At 50.5% G+C, this 24,046-nt stretch overlaps 1 protein-coding gene across 3 annotated transcripts in view; it reads left to right on the top strand.

The window, feature by feature from the left end:
- Positions 1–24,046, top strand: part of SLC2A9 (solute carrier family 2 member 9) — a 241,274-nt gene that overhangs the window by 169,683 nt on the left and 47,545 nt on the right. For all 3 annotated transcript variants that reach the window (XM_039248991.1, XM_039248989.1, XM_039248988.1), the window contains 2 exons: positions 9,164–9,265; positions 11,226–11,301. In XM_039248991.1, coding sequence (XP_039104922.1) covers positions 9,164–9,265; positions 11,226–11,301 — 178 coding nt within the window. The remainder of the gene's footprint in view (positions 1–9,163; positions 9,266–11,225; positions 11,302–24,046) is intronic.

Here is a 24,046-nt window from a genome sequence, read left to right as displayed (position 1 = left end):
TGTCCCCTGGCTCTGTGCACATGGCCCCAGTCCTCTGCACCCCGCCCGGTGTATCATCTAAAGGAAATGGAGGCGCGGAAGAGTGACTTGGGAGCACTTCTTACCACGGTAGCATTTACCCCAATCTCTGGAGTAGCTCGGGATTAACTCTGGCCTGAGGCAGGGAGTCTGAGCTGGAGCAGCGTGTTGGGGAGAAGGAGCTTAGGCTGTAGGGCCCGGCAGCTTGGAATTCAGATCCCAGGGACCCGTCTACTAGCTGAGCGGTGTGGGGAAACCTGCCCAACCTCTCTGAATTTATTCGTCCTCTAAAATGGACACTGCCAGGCCCGCGTGGGGTGAGAATCCTGCCCCCTCCCGCCCCAAATGTCCCTCTCGTCATTCTTGGAAGCATTCTTGGAAGGATGTCACCTTAAACAGTGAAAGAGGCTTTGCAGATGTGGTTAACATAAGGATCTGGAGGGGCGCCTGGGGGGCTCAGTCGGTTAAGCGTCCGACTTCGGCTCAGGTCATGATCTCCCAGTTTGTGGGTTCAAGCCCCACGTTGGGCTCTGTGCTGACAGCTCAGAGCCTGGAGCTGCTTCACATTCTGTGTCTCCCTCTCTCTCTGCCCCTCCCCAGCTCACACTCTGTGTGTGTCTCTCTCTCAACAATTAAAAAAAAAAAGTAGGGATCTGGAGACGGGGTAGGGGGTCATCCTGCACTCAGCAGGTGGCCCAGTGTCATCTCAAAGGTCCTTAAAAGTGAAAGAGGCAGGGGTCAGGAGGGACAAAAGCAGAGGTTGCAGTGGCAGTTGCTGGCTCTGGTGGAAGAAGGGGCCACCAGCCGAGGCGAGGAGGTGGCCTCTGGAAGCTGGAAGGGCAGGGAACAGATTCTCCCCTCGAGCCCCCGGAAGGAATGCGGCCCCACCAGCAGCTGTGGCTTTTGCCCCGTGAGACCTACATTAGACTTCTGACCTCCTTCGTCCGCTGAGTGGGTGCTAATCCCTTACGGTGACCACGGAAACTAGGCCAGCACCTTACAGAGCTGTCACGGAGACAGACGTCCGTGAGCATGAAGGCCCCTGCGGTCCTGACCGCCAGTCTTCGCTAAACCCGATGGCTCCCCAAAGTGTTCGTTACCTTGTTTCCTAAGATATTGTCCCAGCTTCACCCAGCCCTGTGAGGCAACAGCCATTCAGAAAGGACTTTCCAATTTTCCTTCTTCTCACCGAGATTTTGACAGTCTGTTAAAACGGCTTTGGGACCGAAGACACTTGAGAAAGACGTTTTTGTTCCTTTGCTTCGCAATTAGTTTTGGCTGCTGGCATTGCTCATCGGCTGGGGCAGCTGTAAATCACTGCAGCTTGCAGAAGCAGCTGGTTCTCCACATTGATTTTCCTGGCGCAGCGTCAAGTCCCTGAGCGAGCCTCCGCCGCGTGGCCCCCAGGCCACGGGAGCCTGCGCACTGGCTGCCACATGGGCCAGTGGCTTGTGGAGCGTGAGCCTCACTCCTTCGAGGAGTGGAGGCTGCTTTCTCTAACGGGGGATGCGGGATCCACATGACGTCATCGTTACTCCTCCTCCTTCGCAGTGTGTTTGTCAGGAATGGACTGTGCCGGAACGTTCAAGGGGAAAAAACAAGCCTCCTGGTTTCCACCACCCCCTCCTGCCTCCCAACAAGCACGATTTCAGAATCAAAATCTCAGGAGCTCACAGCTGCACCTCGAGTCTCTGGATCTGGTGCTTGTTGGAGCAGAAAGTGGGTACTGGCAACCCAGTGCCGTGTTGGGCTCCGAGGGCTCCCGGCCCTGAACTCGCTCACTGGGTGGCCTTGGGCCACCTACTTAACCTCTCTGAGCACCCTGTTTTCTCCAAGAGAAAGTGGGAATAATACAAATCAATACCTCAACAGGTCTTATCATGAGAGTTATACAGTAATTCACAGCACTTGGCCTAAGGCAAGAGCTCAGTAAATGTTAATTATTGTTACAGGTTGAATTGTCATCCCTACAGAATTTGTATGTTGAAGCTCTAACAACACCTCAGGATGTAGTCATTATGGGTGTAATTAGTTAAGGAGAGATCATTCTGGAATGCGGGACCACTAATCCAATGTAATTGGCATCCTTATTAAAAGGAGGAAATTTACACACACACACACACACACACACACACACACACACACACACCATCATGTGAATTTTGAAGGCATGCCACTCCCTCCTCCCTCCTCCTCCCTCCCCCCTCCCTTCTCCCCTCCCCCAACGGCAGCCCTTCCTCTTCTGGAGCCCTGCGGTGGCCCCCGTGCTCACGAATAGCACATCAAGCCAAGTCAGCAACTGACTTCATGGAAGAGCAGAGCAGAGGAGGCCAGGCCTGGAACAGAACAGGCAGAACAGGGCCTCCCTTAGATCCTGTTGAGGAGCGAACACTCACGGGGCTCTGCCGCCCCTGACATGCCAGGGGTCCGGCCAGCCACCCAGTGTTTCACGCACGTTACAATCTAGACACATTGGCCTACAAAAGTCATAGAAAGTAATATCTGTAAAATACTACAAATGCACTCAAGTCAGATTTGCAAGCGTTGAGTTGCATTTGAAATAAATGAAATTTTAGATTTTCCTTCCCTCTCCCTTCACATGTCTAATCATTTGACAACAACATGCCGTGAGCTCCCGTTAGTCTGCTAGAGCCGCGTAACAAAGCACGGCGAACAGAGGGGCCTGAACAACGGAAAGGTATAGTCTCACCGTTCTGAAGGCCAGAAGTCTGAGACCCAGGCGGCAGAGGGCAGATTCTTTCTAAGACCGCGAGACAGAGTCTGTTCCAGCTCCCTCCCTGAGCAGCCGGTGCTTTGCCGGCAATCCCTGGTGTTCCCCAGCTGGCAGAGGGATCAGCCTGCTCCCTGTCTTTCACCCTTGCATGGTGTTCCCTCCTGTGTGCATGTCTGTCCAAACCTCCCTTGTCATAAGGGCTCCAGTCACGTGGGATTCCGGCCGGCTGTAGTGTCCTCATTGAATTCGATTACCTCTACAAAGACCCGATTTCCAAACAAAGGCACCTTCTGAGGTACCAGGGGTCAACACTTCAACATATCATTTTTGGGGAGGTCACAGTTCAACCCATAAAATTCTCCAAGGGCAGGGGCTCCTGTCTCCTCCTCTCTGCCCTTGAGCCAGGGCCTCACCTACAGGAAGATGTGAAGCCACTGGAGCTCTCATATGTGGCTGGTGGGAATTGTAATGGTACAACCCTTTGGAAACCTGTCTGGCAGTTTCTCATAAAAATGCTACCCATACTACCATTCTTCTCATAAGTATTTACCCAAGATAAAGCACATTTCTACACAGACCTGAACGCCCATGTTTACAACAGCTTTAGTCATAAGAGCCCAAACTGAAACAGCCCAAATTTCCATCAAGTGCTGAATGGAGAAACACACTGCGGTATATCCATTCAATGGAATACTACTCAGCACTAAAAAGGAATGATATATACAACAGGGATGGATCTCAAAAGAGTAGTGATAACCAATGTGGAATTCTAACCTAATCAAGTCTACTCTGGTCTGGAGTAATGGAAAGCACATCAGTGATTGCTTGTGGCTATGGAAAGGAGCACAAGGGAACTTTAGGGTGATAGAAACGTTCTGTATCTTGACGTGGCCATGGCTTTATGGGCGTATAAATTTTTGAAAACATACCACACAGTACAATTAAAATCAGTACATTTTATTGAATCTAGCTTAGAACTTAATCCAAGTCAATACAGTTGATTTTTTTAACTATTTATTTAAAAATTTTAAATGTTTTTTTTATTTAATTCTGAGAGAGAGAGACAGCGTGAGCAGGGGAGGGTCAGAGAGAGAGGGAGACAGAATCTGAAGCATGCTCCAGGCTCTGAGCTGGCTGTCAGCACAGAGCCCAACGTGGGGCTTGAACCCACGAACTGTGAGATCATGACCTGAGCCGAAGTTGGACACTCAACCAACTGAGCCACTCAGGCGCCCCTATGTTTATTGATTTTTGAGAGAACACAAGTGGGGGAGGAGCAGAGAGAGGGGTACAGAGGATCCAAAGCAGGCTCTGCACTGATAGCAGCGAGCCCGACGTGTGGCTTGAACTCACAAACCGTGAGATCATGGATCTGACCCGAAGTCAGGCGCTCAACGGACTGAGCCACCCAGGTGCCCCTACAGTTGATTTTTAAATACTAAGAACAACAACCACCACAAAGACACTCTCATTATTATTCCACCCGAGGTCCCAGCTCTGTGGGGCAGGCAGGCGGTGCTGGGTAAATGGTCGCTGAACGGCTGAATAACCCTGGGGGTCAGGAGTCCCCAGAAGGAATCTCTTGGAGGCTCACAGTCCCTCCCCCGCTGACATCAGTAACCTTCAGAGGCCACTGTTCATCTGAGTTAATGTTTTCACTGATGATTTTAATGCTCAAGTGGAAATACCACGTTTACCCTAATCCCTTTTGACAGGCTGCACATTAAAACGATTTAAAAGAGGCAGAGATTTTGAAGAAAGGGGCCCTCAGGCTGATTGGTTTTCCCGCTAGAATGGACGGAGTTGTTTTTATCTCTTTCTCTTTCAAAGCTCTTTCTTTGGTGTCTTGCCAGACACCTTTAGACACTGTTTCCAAATCAGTGATAGTGTTTCCAGCTCTACCTTGGCTTGGGCTGCTGGTTCATAGGGAGACTTCAGGGAAGCGACACAGCCAAACCGTCCCACCCCGACCCTGGAGCACTTGCGTGTTGGCATCATCATGTAAGACAGTGGCTCTCCACTGGTTTGTGTTGGGGGCACACTTGCGGGCATTGAAATTATTGGTGGTGCCTTCGGAGAAACTAAAACAAACCAAAAAAAGAAAAAGAAAAAATACTCTAAACGCTAAAGTCAGCGCCAAGTGCACATTAATCTCAGCATCGCAATGCAACACATGTTAGTCTCAGGGCAGCAGCTTCAGCGCCCTGTGTCTTACAGTGACTGATTCTCGTCATGGTCATTTCTGTCGTCGTTTCAGTGCTCCGTCACTGGGCACTTAACCCAAGGAGATGACACACCACGCATTCCACCATCAGCAGTCTTTGTCTTCAGTGCCGGCTAAATTGTGGGCTCTGCCGTGTTAACTCTAAGAATGGCAATGCCATGCTGAGATTGTAGCTGAAACATTCTGCATGGTGAACATGTACACATGTGGGTATTGGAAATCACCAGTGATGGGGAAGAGTAACAGTTTGTGACTCTGGGCAGAGGGGTTTGCATCTCCAATGCTTTAGCTAAGTCTATTTTTTAGACTTTTTTTTTTTTAAGTAGAAAAAGCTTATTGTAGAAAACTTGGAAAAGACTGAAAAATATCAAGTAAAATAATAATCACCTATTTTCCCAACCAGAGTTAGCCATTATAAGCTGACTTTGCATAAATTTTTCCAGGGTATATTCATTCAGAATCATAATTTACAAAACGGTGTCCATGAATATATGCAAGATACAGATCTGTGCCCTGCTCTTTCCCCTTAGAGTCATAACCTCACGATTCTTCTGTTCTTCAAAATTCTTTTAAATTACACGAATTCCAAGGGCATGTGGGTGGCTCAGTCGGTTAAGCATCCGACTTCGGCTCAGGTCATGATCTCGCAGTTTGTGAGGTCAAGCCCCGTGTCGGGCTGTGTGCTGACAGCTCAGAGCCTGGAGCCTGCTTTGGGTTCTGTGTCCCCCTCTCTCTGCCCCTCCCCGACTTGTGCTCTGTCTCTCTCTCTCTAAAATAAATAAACATTAAAAAAACTATAAAAACATAAAAAATAAATAAAATAAGGTATGTGAATTCTATAATTATCATCAGGGTATTCCAGTACTTATTGAACCAATTCATTTGTTGGTCGACTCCTAGATGGTTTCTATTTCCTCATTAGTATAAATTACACGACAGTTGAAGACCTTTGTCCATGAGTCTTCTACCAAATGTCTATTTCCTTGGGATAAATACCCAGAAGGTGAATGACTGAATCCGAGAGTATGGGTACTTTTCAGCCATCCCTGCAGTATGAGAGAACAAGTATTACACTTCCTTACCTCCAAATAGCTCACTGTGACTTCTGACAAATCCCAGAATCTCTGATCGTGGGTGTCCCTGACACTCCCCATCCCCCAGCCCACCCCCCACCCAGGGGCCCAGTTTCCCTGCACCTGTGGCTCCCACCCCGGCAGCCCCTATCAGGACCTCCCCTTTGGTGGGACCCAACTCAAAGGGTTTTGGGAGGAGAGAGGACTTAGATGCTGGCCCTTCTTTCTCTCTAGAACTTTCCTAGCAACTACTGATCGTTGCTTCCTCCATGGGACTCACTGGGCCTAACTTCCCACTGACTGATCTTACCATTCTCATCATCATCCTCGGCAATATGTGAATTTGCCTGCCTTACAAAGATAAACCTTCACTCAGTCAGCAGACGTGGGCTCAGTACCTGCCAGGTGTGCTCCCCTAGGTTCTGGGCAACAGTGAAGCTCCCGTTCTTCCCGTGAGGTAGCTGTCAGGGAGCAGGTGCTATACATCCAGGTGTGACCGGAAGCTATGACCAAGTGGTGGCTTGGACTCTTGTCTAGTTTGGAAAATTGTAATGTCTCAAGAACCAGAAAAGACGTTGTAGATGAGCCCAGCTCTGCCTCCTCCCGGCCACGTGACCGTGGACAAGTTCCCAAAACCTCTGTGCCTCGGTTTCTGTATCTGTAAAATCTGACAAGTGACTGGTCCTACTTCATAAAGTTGCTGTGAGGATTAAGTAAGTTGATGCCTGATAAGTGCTTAATGCAGCGTCTGGCACGTCGTCACAGGCACTGGGCACAGGTCCTCATCCACCCCAACCCATCGTCATCAGAGAAAAGGAGCAAGGAAGACACAGAAGGGTGACTGGCTGCCTCAGGCCACATGGCCAGTTAGAGGCAGGAGCTGGGACCAGACCTGGGCCACCCCTGGACCGCGAGGATATATTATGTGCCATTTGTTGGAAGCCTCTGTGTTTCATGCATCTGCCTCAGACACCGTGAGTTCTTGGCCTCTGATCTCAGAACTGTGCTGCAACAGTTATCACCACTTCTGTTGGTCACGTGGAGAAACTGAGGCTTCCAGAAGCTGGGCCGCCTGTCCTGGGCGCAGAACCAGGACCTGAAGCCAGGTCTGCCCATTTCAGGTCCCTGCGCCTCCGGACACCACCTATGCTCCTCTCTGACGCTCTGACGGGTCAGGCATCAAGGACACCGAGTTGAAACGCTGGGGTCAGCCCTGCCTTCCTAACCCGCAGGGGGAGAGGCTCCTGGGCAGGAAGCTGTGGAAGTTTTCAAGACATGTGGCCCTCAGCCAAGGATGCTTTCCTCCCAAGCCCCTGACTTTCTGCACCAGAGCCCCCTCCCCGGTCCCCTCAGCGTTCACACCAGGCTACCCAGGCAGCACCCCAGGGCCGGGTCCTCCGAGAACCCTGCTGGCCTGGGGCTGTGCCCGCTCACCTTTTGGTGTGTGCTTGGCCGAATGAGACAACAGCCCGTGCCGGCTCCGGGAAAGCTCACCCAGAAGCCTTCTTACCACCCGCCCTCCTCAGAGCAGGGCCTGAGGAAAGAGGAAAAAGAGGCGGCTCTGGGTTTCCTGCAGAAATCTCCTGCAGGCTCGAGGCAGGACTGGGACCGTTCAGTCTGATGTCTGCGTTTCGAACTGTCATCGGAAGCTGGAGGACAGGAGCTTCTGTTCTGGCGGCCTCAAAGGTGCCACTCCTTTCCCTTGTCCAAACCAGATGGCTCACCTGACCCCCCGGTCCCTCTGCCTGACAAGCTGCCATTACTGTTGCCTCCTCTAGGAAGCGTCCCCTGGTTGCTCAATGGAGGAAATCTGTGCATTTTTAAAAAAATTTTATAGTTTATTTATTTTTGAGACAGAGAGATAGTGCATGAGTGCAGAAGGGTCAGAGAGAGAGGGAGACACAGAATCCGAAACAGGCTTCAGACTCTGAGCTGTCAGCACAGAGCCCAATGCGGGGTTCAAACCCACGAACTGTGAGATCTGACCTGAGCCAAAGTTGAATGCTTAACCAATTGAGCCACCCAAGCACCCTGAAAAGCTGTGCATTTTTATTCAGATGCCCTCTGTTCAATTTTCCCCTTCCCCGCTCATCTCTGTTTCTGCCTCTGTCTCCTTCTTACTGGCTGTGTGATGGCCACTGAGTTACTTCACCTCTCTGATCTTTAGTGTGCTCTTTCTGTGCAATGAGACGGGGAAAGAAAGAGGAGGGAAGGCACTTGACAAATTGGAAGACTTGCTATGTGTTTTGAATACAGACTCTTACTTAGTCACCCGCCCTTTCCAGACAGCCTCATTGGAGGGTATCATGGACTTCCTTTCACAGATAAAAGCCCTGGGGCTCCAGGAAGGGAAGTCATATGCCAAAGCTTACACATCTGGAAAGTCATAGACCCAGGATAGAAGCCCAGGTCTGCCTATTTCTGAAACTTGGCTATGTGACTATTTTTCAAGGTCGTTAGCAATTGTAGGAGCTCAGTGGAGAGCCCTGCCTTTACCCAATGGAGAGGTAGACACAGGGGCCAGCTGGATGGAGGTCACCAACAGTCCTACAGCTGTGGGAGGCTAGGCTCGGGGACGTGGCTTCAGGGGCTGCGGTCATGTGGGCTTCCTGGTATCACACCCCAGAATGAAACTGACAGGCACAGGCGGGGTGGAAAACGTCAGAACCTTCTCGGTTCGCTCTTACCCCTGGGCCGCTGCCTTGGGAGTCTGCCCCTTTAAATCTATAAACAGGGGCATAAGGAGTGGGGAGCCCTTGCTTTTGGCCCGCAGGCTGGCTCCAAAGAGTGGGCAAAGGGCTACGGCAACCAGTCCATTCGGTTCCTTTTGCAGACCAGCTAGCAGATCAGCCCGTCCTTCCCTAACAGGAAAGATTAAGAGGAAAGGTGAATGTATGGGCATACAGTAGGTGCTCAAGAACGGTGACTTGGTCCTCCCTCCCTCTCTCATAAAGATCTTGGCCTCTCCAGCTGCGGCCATGGGGAATGTGGCTGGGCTGTCTGAAGGTCAAGGCCGTCCTTTACCCTGGCCCCAGTGCTGGTTCCTGCCACCACGCTCCCCTTCTCCTGTTGCTAGAAGTGAAGCATAACCATCTCTCTTTGATCTTGACTTAGGGCTTGGTCATTGAGCGCCTGGGACGGAGACCCCTCCTCATGGGCGGCTTTGGGTTGATGGCCCTCTTCTTTGGGATCCTCACCGTCACCCTGACGCTGCAGGTGAGAGCATGCCCCTATCATACCCCGAGGGACGTCAGCATGGAGCTGGCTTCCGGCTTCGGTACTCCGGGGCCGTGGTGTGTGAAGTTTGTGCTGCCTGCAGTATGACGTTCCCAAGGGGCATCTCAGCTCAGCAGTCGCTGGGTGCCCTTGAGAAGGAAGCTTTGGTGATAGGTCCTTGGACTGAGAGACAGAGACTGGATGGATATAGTTCTATTGCTGCCTCTAATGAGCTGTGTGATCTTGGCCAAGATGTGTCCCCTCTCTGAGCCCCTGTTACCCCATCTGTGGGAAAGAGGAGACTGCGCTAAGATGCCTCTTCCAGCTCCCTCATTTCCACACGGCACCGCTGGTGCTGCCGTATTGGATGCTTCCACAATCGCCTGTGGGCTCCCCGAGGAGCAGAGCCCCATCTCTAAAATGGGACAGCTCTCCGCACACCCGGGGGTGTTGGGAAGACGAGGTGAGAAGATGTACTTACAGCCCTTGGCAGGGCCCCCTCCCCCTCCCCCATGAAAGGGGCTCGATGAATGTAGGTTTGGGGGGAAGGGAGGTGCCGTTCCTAATCCTGGTGAAAGTGGTGTTTTTCCCTCTTATGGAGAGAGGAAACTGAGGCATAAATATAAATGAATAAGCTGTGGGGATGAGATTCCAGGATCGCGGGGTTTCCTTCTGCCCCCCCCTCCCCCCACAGGGCTCGGGACAGCATGCAGTGACTGAGCACTGGCTGTCTTAGCACCAAGGGAAGCATGAGGCCAGGTTACAGTGGTCAGCCAATCTTTGCGCTCTTCAAAAATGAATCCCTAACTTGAGATTTGCACATGCGTGGGTGGATGATGGATGGATGAATGGGTGGATGGATGGATGGATGGATATGTGGGTGGATGATGGATGGATGAATGGGTGGATGGATGGATGGATGATAGATGGATGTGTGGATGGATGGATGGATGGATGGATGGATGATGGGGGATGGTTGGAAGGATGGATGATGGAAGATGGATGGATGGATGGATGGATGGATGGATAATGGATGGATGAACGGGTGGAATGCTTGAATGGATGGATGATAACTTAGTGCACCAGTGAGCCATGCAGTGTGCAAGAGCTCCTCTCAATTCTAGATCCTCCTTCAGCAAGAGCTGATGGATTTGGACATGGAAGCGCTGCTCTCTCTCCTCTCTAACCCCACTCTGAACGTTTGTTACTCACCCGTGTGCTGTGCTCTCCTGTGTGTCTGTGTCATTTGTTGCATAAAATCATCTCCTGGAATTTTTTTTCCTCTTCTTTTCCTCTTGCGTGACCCAGGCTCAACCTTCAGAGGCGAACACACTCTTCTCCCCTCCCTGAATCTGTCTAGGTTGGGCTTGGGTGCCCTGACCCTTCCTCACATGCTCACTGTGTCCCAACACTGGTGACACAGTGTTCTGATTATCAGCCATCCAGTCTGCTGGCACAGGGGCAATTTCCTAGACATCTTTCCACACCCAGCCCCAAGCCACCCAACCCTGCCCGATGAGTGACATCCCCTCCCAACATATCTAATGACACCAGTTAACTTACCTCATACCTGTCAGGACAGCAGGAGTAGAAATATAGTGTTTCACTCAATAATAGGGATTAAATAAGAAAAATTTTTAAATGTGATAATGCCTGTAAAACTTCTCATATTGCCTGCTTCAGACTGAGCACTCAATAAGTGTTAGTCATTTATCTACCACCACTGTATGCTGAGGACATTGCTAAGCTCTTCGGAGACATCATCTCCTTTCACCTCTCATCTGTAAAACGGGCAGATGAAATGACTCAGGGGCTATCATCTCCCCATTTTATGAACACTGAAACCAGGGCTCAGAGATGTAAAGTGACCTGCCCGAGGTCACACAGATAGATCAAGGAGGAGCTGGGTGGGAACCCTGGTCCCGTTTGCACCGCTGCCCACACCCCTGCTCTCTCTCAGGACCACGCCCCCTGGATCCCATACCTGAGTATCGTGTGCATTCTGGCCATCATCGCCTCCTTCTGCAGTGGGCCAGGTAAGAAGCGCCTCCTTCCTCACTGCCACCACCGAGCTGGGGTGTTCTCGTTACATAGATGGGAGCGTGGGGACCGGGGGGACAAGGCCCACCTGGGAGTGGAGGGGAAGAGAGACTTCCCTACCCATCTGAATGCAGCGATGGCCTCCCTTTCCATCCCACAGATGGTGGCTAGCAGGTAACAAGCTCACCCAGAGTTGGGTGGCTAACTACATAGAGCAGCATCACAGCTACAGTTGCAAGAGCTCCGAGCCAGGTACACTAGCTTGGGCTGAATGGGAGATACTCACGTTACAGTCTGTGCCCACAGAGAAGTGACCAGTTACTGTGGAAGATATAACGATAATAGTAGTAGTGATAATTGTAATGTCCAAGATTTGCTGACCACCGGGTATGTGCTAGATGCAGCCAAGCACTTGTGTGTTGACTCATCTAGGGCTAGGGACGGCTCTAGAGAAGGCAGGGACGGGAACGACTTGCATGCAGTGAGCTTTATTGGAATCACCTGACTCCCAAGGCCCCAACCAACCACCTGATACTAGAGCTGCATGAGGGTGGAGTCTGGAGAGTTCTGAGCCTCCGTGCGCCCAGGACTCACTTCCAGCCACAGCTCTGCCATTTCCCTATGGGAAAAGTCCTCTTTTCTCCTTGGGCCTCAGTTTCCCCATCTATAAAATGGTCCTCCTTTCCCAGGCTCTGTGTCTGTGTCCTCAGGGGCTCCCATCAGAAGCCACGCTGGGACTGAGAAGGGCTTCAGGGTAGGTGGGACAGTTGCGCACATCTATCTGGCGGGTGTTGCTGTGGTTCTTTGTTTTGGTTTCTCTGTTGATGAAAACAACACTGTGTTTCTATCAGAACAGATAGAACCGCATTTCTGTTTCTCTCTCTGTGTTGCTGCTTTTCACAGGCCATCGCTATTTTAGCTACAAGATGGGCTAGGCTTTAGAAACTTCTCTTAAAGTCACATCAACAGTGTACAGCGTAAGCTCCAGGGAAATTACCTAAGGGCGGCTGCCATTTGGGTCAGGAGATCACCTTAAACGGACAGGAAGGAGCGGATCCCAAGAGGTGCCACGCTGGGAAATTGTGGCTTGGAAATGCTAGTAGATTAAGGGCTGTGAGACTCCCCATTTGAGGCTGCCCCTTGGGGATTAAGCGAAAAGGATCATCCTCCCAGGAAAGAAAGCAGGAGTTTGCCTGAGGCAGCTTCTGTGATGAGCACATCCATTCAAGGAGGCTTGACAGGGAGTTGAAATTAGGTGCAGGGAAGGAAAGAAACAGGGAAGGCAGTTTCCTGCTACATATTTTATTTGTGCGCATCACCCCCAAGGCAGTGGCTGAGACAGCTAATAAATGAGACGCTGTAAAAGAGCTTTATCTTTGAGGAAAAGGAGATGTCACCAAAGTGTGTCAATTACAGTGTGAAAAATCTTGTGATGGTCGGGCTTTGTGCCTGACATCAAGCTGAACCCGGGAAGACCGGTTTCCATGCCGGTGGGACACACCACCATCTACTCAGAAACACCGAGTCTGCTCACTGCCCTTGTAAGGTACAGTTTAGGAGCTGAACACTCCAGAAGGCTAGTGCTACCCTGATGGGGACCCACAAATGCCTAATGAACACGTGTGGGCGGGGGAAAAAGGACTCCCCTCTCTGTCACATTGATTGAATCTGGAGGGATGACCCACCCAGTTGTATTAAGTGGTCCAGTCAAATCATATGACTCAGCGACCCTGGGAAGTTAGGAAACTATGTGCAAAGCAGAATGACAAGTAAATTAATTTCTAACTGTACAGAAATCACTGAGTAGGAGAAATGAGTATTAAAATAATCAAGAGAGAGATCCTGACGCCAAATCAGTGTGAGGTCCTCATTCTTGAACCTTGCTACATGACACTTAAATGAGAATGCCTCACAAACCCAGCTTAAATACGGAGCTGTCATTGCTCGGGACACGGCCACATCCCTACAGGGTGCTCGCACACAAGGCGGGCTCTAACTGGAGTGTTGTGAGTGTGAACTCTTAGCAGTCCCAGTGCAAGCCAGACCATTCTCCACGCCCAGTACCACGTTAGGATTTGGGAGACGCCCTTCCTAAAAGTACCCTGTCAAAGCTTAACTGTTATGTAAACTTGAAATTAGGTCAAGGTCCAACAGGAAGGTACTGTGAGCTGGGATTTTAAAGGGAATTATACGATTGGCCTGTTTGTGGAGGCATGAGCACAGTGATGGGACTCGGTAGAAAGGATGTAGGCACCTGAGCAGCAGCAGGAAGGCGAGGCTACCGCCGGCCCCCACAGGCCCCAGCAAGCGTGGGGTAGGCGGATCTTCATTAAAATTAATTTCTCCCTAAGAAGAAAAATTAAATACAAAGACATAAGATCGTGTCAGGTAAAACTGAACTCTGAGGCTTCACAAACCATTGTGAAACTTAAGATTTTTTGCTCCCCCTCTAACCCCCGAGAACCAGTGTTCACCCCAGCTGAGAGTGCGTGATGGAGATAGAGACAGGGTTTCATGAAGTCTCTCTGAGGAGTGCATTCGTCCCTGGGAGCACAAAGAGGAGCGAGAAGTGTCCCAACCAGGAGCTTGGACCCAGGATTAGAGGCAACTTCGAGTAAAGAAAAAGAACAGGGGGTAATTAACTATGATGGGGGCCGGGGTGGATAGAAAGTTGAAGCTCAGAGAGTTTGAGTGCTTTCCTAAAAGTCGCACAGCTGATGAGCCAAGATTCCAGTTCAGGGTTGTGTGACTCCAGAGCCTGGGTTCTTCAGACCTTCGAGAGGTTGCCACATGTCAGGAAGCAAGAATTCCTGTCCCCTTTAAGGTGCTTCTAGCAGGAGTAAGAATCAAATAGACATGAGACAGATTAACAGGCGAAAATCAAATTTAATATCGTAAGTATGAGAAATCCACACAGATATGGAAATCCCAAAGACAGGCAAAATGAGAGAACAAATAACCCCCAAACCTAGGGAACTGAACAGGGACCATTTACTACTGACCCGAGGCTGTAGGCTGACACAGTGGTTTGCTGGGCTGGCCCAGGCTTCGCTAATCTCCACTCGTGTCCGTGTTTGGGTGCAGGTTGGCTGGATGCCAGCTAGTCCAGGTGGCCACTGGTCCATCATTGAGAAGGGTGACGTGGCCACGTGTCTGTCCCCATCCAGCAGACTAGCCTGGGCGTGTTTACATGACGGAAGCAAAGCTACAAGACGAGAAGCGTGCCTGTCCGGAGGCCCAGGCTTAGAACTCAGTGTCACTTTTGGATAAAACAAGTAACAAGGGCCAGCCCAGAACCAAGAGATGGGGAGAGAGACTTTGCCTCTCACAAGAGAGGCTGCAAAGAACCGGGACCGTTTTACGGTCTCTTCAGAAGTTGTAGCCATAGAACAGGCAAGAGACGACAATTATGGTCTCTCGTTTTAGAGAGAAATATATACATTTCATTCATTCACCCACTTCACAAGTAGTTTTTGAGTGCATACTTTATTTTATTTAATTTTATTTATTTTTGAGAACAAAAGACAGAGCGTGAGTGGGAGAGGGGCAGAGAGAGAGGGAGACATAAATTCCAAAGCAGGCTCCAGGCTCTGAGCTGTCAGCACAGAGCCCGACGCGGGGCTCGAACTCTCAAGCGGTGAGATCATGATCTGAGCTGAAGTCAGACACTTAACTGACTGGGCACCCCCAGTGCCCCTAGAGTGAGTACTGTGGAGCATCCCTTCAGGCCTGAAGATACAGTGGTCTCACACACACACACACACACACACACACAATCTGTTCTCAAGGGAGCTTATCATAAGTTATGGAGGCCAGGGTCCTACTGGGAAGTTATGGCGCCTGCAAACTGGGATACTTTGAGGAGTGTTTGATAACAAGACAGATTGCAAACAAAGGTAAAGGCAGATTTTAGGGAAATGTCAAAGACCTGATCATTTAGAGGATCTCAGTGTACGACACTAACCCCCAATGTCCCCTCCCTCCCACCCCTACTGCAGGAAGCGAAACAATTTACCGAAAGTTAATTCATCAAAACTTAAGTGACACATCAAAGGTCACATTGCTAAAAGCCAAATCATACAGAAACCCAAGTTGCTGGATTTATCTGATTTCTTTAACTATCAGGAATGTACAGAATTCTGTAAAGAAAAGAATGATTTTAACAGCTTTTATAGATTTCCGTGTTCTTCATTTTGTCTGCATAAGGGAATTTTGAAGAACTTTCCTCTGGTTTTCTTGGTTCTCTGTGGTTGCAGGAGAAGGTTACAGGGGAGCGGGAAGCCCCAGCTCAGCGGCATAAAGTATGTTCTCATCCACAGTAAGAATACAGGTCTTCCTCTCCCTCCAAATCCATTTGGTTTCAGAGATTCATGTAAAAAGTAACTGGATTTGGATAGCAAGGATATATCAACACATTTTCTTACTTTTTCCTGTGTTTGGGTAACAAGAGTGTGGATAGCAAAGGTTCAGAGAGCCAGGGCTCCTGCCTGTGGTGTAGACTGGCTTCTCTTATTACTGTATTCATATTCAGTAGTGCGTTTTACATCTTGGCTTTGGCTGACTTGACCTTGAGCCAACCACGTGGTCTTCATCAGGCTTCTCTGAGCCCTAATTCCCGGCCAGGACAGGAGACAACGCAGCCTGCTGCCCCCCAGATAACCCCCTGGGAGGATGTGGGGCTCAGGAGAGGCCATCTGTGGATGCTTTGGAATCTCGCTGCGCCTCTGCCATGTTCCTCTGTGGGTCCCAGTTTCCCCACCAGTGAAAGGAGGGGCTGACCCAGATCAACAGCTCTCCAGCTGGGTGGCTCCCCATCAGAATGCCCCATCTGTGGTCAGACATAACCCTGGCGCCTTGTCCAGGCCACTGGGCAGGCAACAGGAATAGCATTTTTCTAATGTTTATTTATTTTTGAGGAAGGGGAGGGAGGGAGAGAGAGCACGAGCAGGGGAAGGCAGGGAGAGAAGGGGGCAGAGGATTTGAAGCAGGCTCTGTGCTGACCGCCCGACACGGGGCTCAAACTCACGAACTGCGAGATCATGACCTGAGCCCAAGTCAGATGCTCCCATGACTGAGCCACCCAGGCGCCCCAGGAATGGCGTTTTAACATGTTTTCTGGATGATTCCTAAGAGCCAGCCCAGCGCAAACCACTCCTGTCTGTGGAAGCTTCCAGACTTCGGGAGCAGCTGCGTGGCTGCCCAAAGACCCACACCAGTGAGCCAGCCAAACAGAGCACTGGCAATTGGCATCTCTGGCACAGACCCTCGGGGCGATAGTAAAAGTCACAGTGACAATAGTCACAGTGGCAGTGAGGGCAGTCGTGCACCTAGTGGGCATTTCCAGTTCTGTGCTGAGCGTTTCGCTCAGGCAGCTCACTCAGGCCTCAGACCAGCCCCTCCCTGGGACAGACCACCGCTTTCCCAGGGCACCCAAGGGAGCTGGTGCTCCGAGAGGCTCTGCTGGCATAGCTCCCAGGTGGCCACATGCTCCTGAAGTCAGTGACGGGGCAGCCTTTGTGCTCCTAGTACTGCAGTGGGGCGAGCAGTGCACCCCCAAGATTCTCGCCCACTTGGAACCTCAGAATGTGACCTTATTTGTTTTTTTTTTTAAATTATTTTTTTAAGTTTATTTATTTTAAGAGAGAGAGAGTGTGTGTGTGTGTGCAGGGGAGGGGCAGAGAGACAGGGAGACAGAGACTCCCAAGCAGGCTCTGAACTATCAGCGTGGAGTCCATCGCAGGGCTTGAACCCAAAACCGTGAGATCATGACCTGAGCTGAAACCAAGAGTCAGACGCTTAACCAACCGAGCCCCCCAGGCGCCCCCAAAATGTGGCCTTTGTTTAGAAATAGGTCTTTGTAGATGTGATTAGTTAGGATCTCGGGATGAAACCGTCGTGGATTTGCGGTGAGCCTGAAATCAGAGGACAGGCGTCCCCGGAAGGTGAGAAGACTCGCAGGCAGGGAGGAGGTGATGTGATGACAGAGGCCGAGACTCGAGTGACGTGGCTCCAGCCAGGGAACACCACGGACTGCCTGCAACAGCCGAAGCTAAGAGAACCACGGGACACTTGCCCTCGGGGCGTCCACAGAAAACGAACCCTCCCCGCAGCCGGACTCCAGCCCGGGCCCCCAGAGCCAGGAGGAATCCAGAGCCGAGCCCGCGGTGATGTGTTTCAGGAGCCTTCGGAAACTAGCCGAGCGCAAAGTTGGAGGAAGATGTTTCCCGGCCCCCAGGCGGCCACAGGGGCAGGGCCACAGGGCTTGGGAAGGAGTCTTCCATCATCTACCACTTAATGCCAAGCAGATGGATGGGTGGCAGGCTGCTCGCCAGGCGTGGGTACGCGTTCCGCTTATCCAAGACCATGGGGAACTCTTAAAATTGGTATTTGCTTCCTGAAGTCGAGCCCCTGTTTGGCGCTCATGTACCCTGGTCCTCAGCACCCTGCAGCGGAGATCGCCTGTCCCCAGCGAGGGCACCCCTACTCCAGCGAGCCTGCCCGCACGCCGGAGGCCAGGCAGGACTTGAACCCGCGGCTCCCTGGCTCTGAGGTCGCATCTGTCCAGCTGTTCGCCAGCCCCCCCAACCCCTGTTTTCCAGAACACTTAGTTTCTGTACTTATCTCCTTCCCACAGTCTCAGGCAGAGCTTATCTCCTGGAGCGTGACTATGAAAACAGGACCATCTGCCAGGCCTTCTCGAGGAAGGACCCCCCTCAGAAGCCGTCCGCAAGCAAAGGCAAATCCTGAGGAGGACTGGGGCCCACCAGAGTTTCAACGCACGAGCCCGGGTTTTCACCAGAAAGGTGGAACGTTCCGGCTCCGCAGTTCCTGATGTGAGTGACAGGCGCCCAGCTTCTAGGCCCTTCTGTGGTATCTTCCAGCAGCTGCCTTCCTCCTTGCCGGCCCTTGAGCAGACCCTGGGAACGTGGCACAGGAGCCCGACCCTCGACTGAGCCTCACGCCCGCTGGGGCGAGGATCACATTCCCACATTCCCTCCTTTAGCAAGAAACTCAGTTAAGACGGGAAGTGAGGCATTTGCATGTGTGTCTGAAGCGCATGTGGACGCAGAGTCCATGGGCTGGGGCTGGAGTCGGGTGGAGAACAGACCTTTATTTCTGCTCTCACAGTTTTAATGGCCAGACTCTCGTGGGGGCCGAGGGAATTGGTATTCACCTTATTTAAATTTGCACTTTCCCCGTTGAGATGCAATTACATGATCGTGATTCACTTCTCCAGGGCTCAGAAACAGGCTGCTAAAATGGAAAAGTGGCCCCACTGGGTGCACACACTGTCCATCGTCTTTCTGTTGATCTGAAGGAGGGCAAGATTCACGCTGATAAAAGTACTTGAAGGATTTCTACTTGGCCCCGTATTTGGGGCAGGAGGCCGGCATTCAGAGGGGATGTTAGACACCAAAAAGTTGACTCTTAAGGAGCCAAAAGTGATGTTTCCCAGAGTTCTGTTTCCCAGAAGTGTGGAAGGGCCTTGGCTCAGAGCCCGTCCATTGGTTTGAGTCCCACACAACTGCCAATGTGGCCTTGACCTGTTACCCTCTCTTGTGTTACTTCCTCCACATGTGAAATGGGCCACGGTGCCCTGAGGATGAAATGGTCAACATACATGAAGCAAGTGTGGAGGTGGCCCACGTGCAGACCACTAAAGGGAACATCTTCTAGCAGAGGGAATAACCAAGGCAGGAATCTGGCATGTTCTAGAACAGTGCTGCCCAATAGAAATAGGATCCGGGGAGCCTGGGTGGCTCAGTTGGCTGAGTGTCCGACTTCGGCTCAGGTCACAATCTCCTGGTTCATTAGTTCGAGCCCCTCATCAGGCTCTGTGCTGACAGCTCAGAGCCTGGAGCCTGCTTTGAATTCTCTGTCTCCCTCTCTCTCTGCCCCTTCCCCACTTGTACTCTGTATGTTTCTCTCACTCTTAAAAATAAATAAACATTAAAATTTAAAAAAAAGAGAGAATTCAAGCCACAAATGTAAATGTTTCTGGTAACCACATTAAAAAAGTAAAAAAGAAGCAGGTAAAATTACTTTTGAGAATATACCGTATTTAGCCCCATACATCCAAAACATTAGTTCAGCATGGAGTCATTATATAACATGTGTTCATGGGTATTCTAATTTCTTTATACTCAGTGTCTGGAATTGGTGGGTGCTTTATACTTAACAGTACATCTCAGTTCAGACTGGCTACGTGTCCAGTGCCCAACCACCATGCAAAGCGAGACTACCGTATTAAGCGCAGTTCTGGAAAGAGTGAAGACATGTATGTGGCCGGAGGGGCACGAACAGGGGGGAAGGGAAGGGAAGGGAAGGGAAGGGAGAGAGAAGGAAGGAACTGTAAGGTATCTTAAGGTTAGCTATTGGATCCAACTGCAAGGGGAAAGTGTTTTGTTCTAAATGCTCACTTTGGCTGCTGCGTGGGGAATACAGACTGCAGGAGGCACGCCCCAAATGTCCTCGGAGAGCTGCTCCGAGGCGACTCTTTCAATGGTAATAGCAGTCGTAGCGGTGGTAGTGGTGGTCGTAGTTGCAGTAGTGGTGGTAGTAATAGTAATGCAGTAATAACAAGCGACTACTTTCGCATCCATCTGTTAGAGCAATGCACCCATTTTACAGATAGGAAAACTGGGAGTCCAAGAGTAAGTAATTGAACCCCATATCACAGTAAGTATCAGAGAAAGGACTGGGGCCCCTTCCCTTGGACTCAGTCCCTTCCCACCCTCCGGAAATAGCTGGCTGGAGGGAAAGGGGTCCTGGGCCAGGCCAGGCCTCAGGTCTCTGCATTAGGTCCTTTCGTTCAGAAGCCATATGCTCTGAAATACTGTGCCTGCCCAGATGGCACAAGCATGGCCCGTGGGGCCAGATTCCTGCAAACCAGAGTCCCTGCGGGCATCTCGGGCTATCTCATCTATCTGGGGGTGGCCGATCCTTTTTTTAAAGATTCTTTTTTTTTTTAATGTTTTATTTATTTCTGAGAGAGAGAGACAGCGTGAGCAGGGGAGGGTCAGAGAGAGAGGAAGTCACAGAATCCGAAGACAGGCTCCAGGCTCTGAGCTGGCAGTCAGCACAGAGCCTGACGCGGGGCTCGAACCCACGAACCGTGAGATCATGACCTGAGCCGAAGTCGGATGCTTAACCGACTGAGCCACCCAGGAGCCCCTGGGGGTGGCCAGTCCTTAAACACTGCCAAACACAGACCAGCTCCCACTCAGTCCCTTCTCTTATGTTCTGGAAAGAGAGCAGGAAACTCACCAGTGCCATATGGCACTGAGAGAGAGGCATGGGCTTGGGGTCCCATCAGGTCACCCCCTCACAACTTGTGAGGCTTAGCCTCCCTGAGCCGCGTTGGCCCGTCTGTGGAAAGAGACTCCCAGCCTCCCCTTGTTTAGTGGCAGTCATGCTGCCTGGCTCACAGGAGGTGCCGGGTGAGTTTTCCTTTCTCGCCTACCCCCCGCCTCTATTAAGTCATATTTAAATGTATTCTAAAGTACACAAATCATAAATTCAGAGTTCTAGAGAAAAATGATAAATGATCTGATAGAAATCTGGGTTTTCCCAAGTCCTCCAAGATGACGAACACATGGTAACTTAATATGCCATTACATGACTTTCTGGAGAAACTTCTAGAACAGGGTTCCTCAGCCTCAGCACTGCTGGCACTGGGGCTAGATAATCCTTTGTGGTGCACGTGGCCCTGGGCATTGTGCCATGCTGAGCTGCATCCCTGGCCTCTACTCCCAGCTAATAGTAGCATCTCCTTTTAGTTGTGACAGCCCAAAATGTCTCCAGACATTGCCACATGTTCCCTGGGGGCCACTGTCATAAGCTGGCGTGTGGAGTAAATACAGGCTCGAGACTCAGACCAACTGGGCTCTTCCATCTGTTGGTATGTGGTACGGGGCAAGTCCGCCTGTGCATGTGCTTGTGTGTGTGCGTGTGTGTGTCCTCACTTCTCTACTCCTTTCCTTATATTGAAATAATGACCTATTATTGAGTGTCCGCTGCTAATCATGCATTAACTCCAGTGATTCCCACCCAAAGCCTATGTGATTATTATCCATTTTACAGATGAAGATACTGAGGCACACAGAGAGAAAGTGCTCAGACAGCCAGCATCAGGCAGGCTTGTTTCCAGATCTGAGCTGTTCAGCTGCACACCCTGTGCTCTCCTGAATGCTGCTCTATTCCTGTGAAACAACCTACCTAGCACACCTAGACTCTGGCCAGGCGTGTAGTATATGCTCAGTAAACACTAGCTCCCCTCCTCAAAACTTGACTTCAATCAAGAGGATTCTTAGGATCGGGGAACCTGGGTGGCTCAGTCACTTGAGTGTCTGACTTAGGCTCAGGTCATGATCTCATTTTGTGGGTTCGAGCCCTACATCAGGCTCTATGCTGACAGCTCGGAGCCTGGAGCCTGCTTCAGATTCTGCATCTCCCTCTCTCTCTGCCCCTCCCCCGCTCACACTCTGTATCTCTCTCTCAAAAATATATAAACATTTTTTTAAAAATTTTAATAAAAACAGAAGATTCTTAGGGTCCCACATTCCACTTTGCGTCTCAAAGCGTTTGTATTGGAATAGGAAAGGAGCTTAAAATCTGCTAGTGATCTTCTCTTGTGCTGGCATATCACACCTGGAGGGCTTTGACCCCGTAAGAGGGGGGGATGAATCACATGCTCACGTGCTCCCAAGAGGCAGGAGCAGGGTGTTCAAACCCATTCCTTGCCTTCAAGCCAAGATCTTCCTGAGGCACCTTGTCTGTATGAGTGGAGCATCTTAGGAATCTGTATTAAGTTCCCATTACTGTTGTGACAAATTATCACAAACTTAGTGGCTTAAATCAGCACGTGTTATCTTACAGATCTGAGCGCAAATGTCTAAGGGGGTGAGCAGGGCTACGTTCTCTCCTGAGGTTCCAGAGAGGAATTCATCCCCTGGCTCCTCCGGCTTCTCCACTGCTTCTGGCATGCCCCTCCACCCCCCCACCCCCCCGCCCCATCTTCAAGCTGCTGTTTCTGTAGTAAGACCTCTTTTTCAGACTCTGACCTTCCTGCCTCTGCCTTTTGAGGGTCCCTAAAAGGATTATGCACCTGGCTAATCCACAGTCTTCCCCATCCCAAATGCTTCCTTTGATCCCATCTGCAAAGCCCTTTGCCTATAAGGTGATGCATGTACAGGTTCTGGAGGGAATTATTCTGCTGTGGCGTCCTTCATGCTGTAAGTTTGCATGAGGGAAATAAAAACCGAGACTATGAAATGGCATGTCCTCTACTTTATGCCTCCCGTGGGCAGCTGGATGCAGTTGAGGCCCTCCGGGCTTCACGCTCACCCAGCCCTGGGCCTGACAGCCAGCCCCCACCCCCCACTTTGCACTTGTGACCATAGGCACGTTAGCTGGCCCTCTGAGGTGCCTCCTCTAACAGGATGATGCACGCCTTGCTGATGGTCGGGAGTTTAAAAAAAAAAAATCTCTCTTAAGTGGCTAATCTAGTCCCTGGAAAGCAGTCAAGAAATAGGGACTGTTGTGAGGCTTCCCTTTGCTGCAGGCCAGCCTCTTGTGCTGAGGAAGGCTCACTGTGGATCGGCTGTCAGCAGAAGCCGACCATTCCACAAGCCACGCTTGGGAGACACAAAAAACTTCCCTAAATTTAACAAGCCTTTAGCAAAGGGCTGGTTCTGAGAGAACATCACACCCAGTGTTTGGGGGACTGTTTTCCTTAGGCGGTGGCAGCCTCTAATGGGAAATCTTACCCTCTGCTGAGCCTCATTTATCAGACCTTGTCAGTGCGCTGCCTTGCCCCTGGGGTTCTCCCTCTGTGCACCTAACTTCTTTATTTAAACAAAATATGGAGGAAAATATGAAATCAAGCTTTGTTATAATTATGCCTGAAAAGGGCCCACAGGGCCTCTCTTTATGAGGAAATTAATACACGCTTTCGTGCATGGGTTTTCTCTGTGTTGGCTATTTACAGGATATTTCTTTTGCTCTTTCACTTATTCTCAGTCACGTCCCAAATTAATTCATCCAACAAAAGATTTTGAACCCATGGTAGATGCCAGGTACTGCACTCTGTACTGAGGAGGCAGAAATAGTCAGAGCACTTTCTTTTCATCTGGAATTCATACTCTAATTAAGAAGACAGGTGCTCAAACTGATCATTACAGGATCAGCCTGGGAAATGAAAATTTAGTGAGATTGATTGCCCAGTCTAAAAGGGAGGAATTGGAAAGATAAGGTGTATTAGGTAAGCGCATTCCTTAGTTTAAAAGTATTTACAGGGGCGCCTGGGTGGCTCGGTATGTTAAGCATCCAACTTCCGGCTCAGGTCGTGATCTCATGGTTCAGGGTTTGGAGCCCGGAGCCAGGCTCTGCACTGTCAGTACAGAGGCTGCTTTGGATTCTGTCTCCCTCTCTCTCTGCCCCTCCCCTGCTCGCTCTCTCTCTCTCTCTTGCTCTCTCTTGCTCTCTCTCTCTCTCTCTCTCTAAAACAAATAAGTACACATTTTTTTTTATTATTATTATTTACCAAGCACTTCTTATGTTGATCCAGGCACCGGGGAATGACACGGGGATGTGGTCCTTGTTCTTGGACCTTATATCTCACAGGGGAGGGTGAGTGGGCTGTTTCAGACCCCAAGCTGCCCCACCACCAATGCATATTTATAGAACCCTGACCAGGAAACTAATAAATACTTTAAAATTAGTGACAAATGCTAAGAAGGA

This window comes from Hyaena hyaena, unplaced genomic scaffold (assembly GCF_003009895.1).
Source record: "Hyaena hyaena isolate Hyena2069 unplaced genomic scaffold, ASM300989v1 scaffold_328, whole genome shotgun sequence".
Classification (NCBI taxonomy): Eukaryota; Metazoa; Chordata; class Mammalia; order Carnivora; family Hyaenidae; genus Hyaena; species Hyaena hyaena.
Note: the sequence above shows the minus strand (reverse complement) of the source record. Positions and strands in the feature narration are given on the sequence as shown.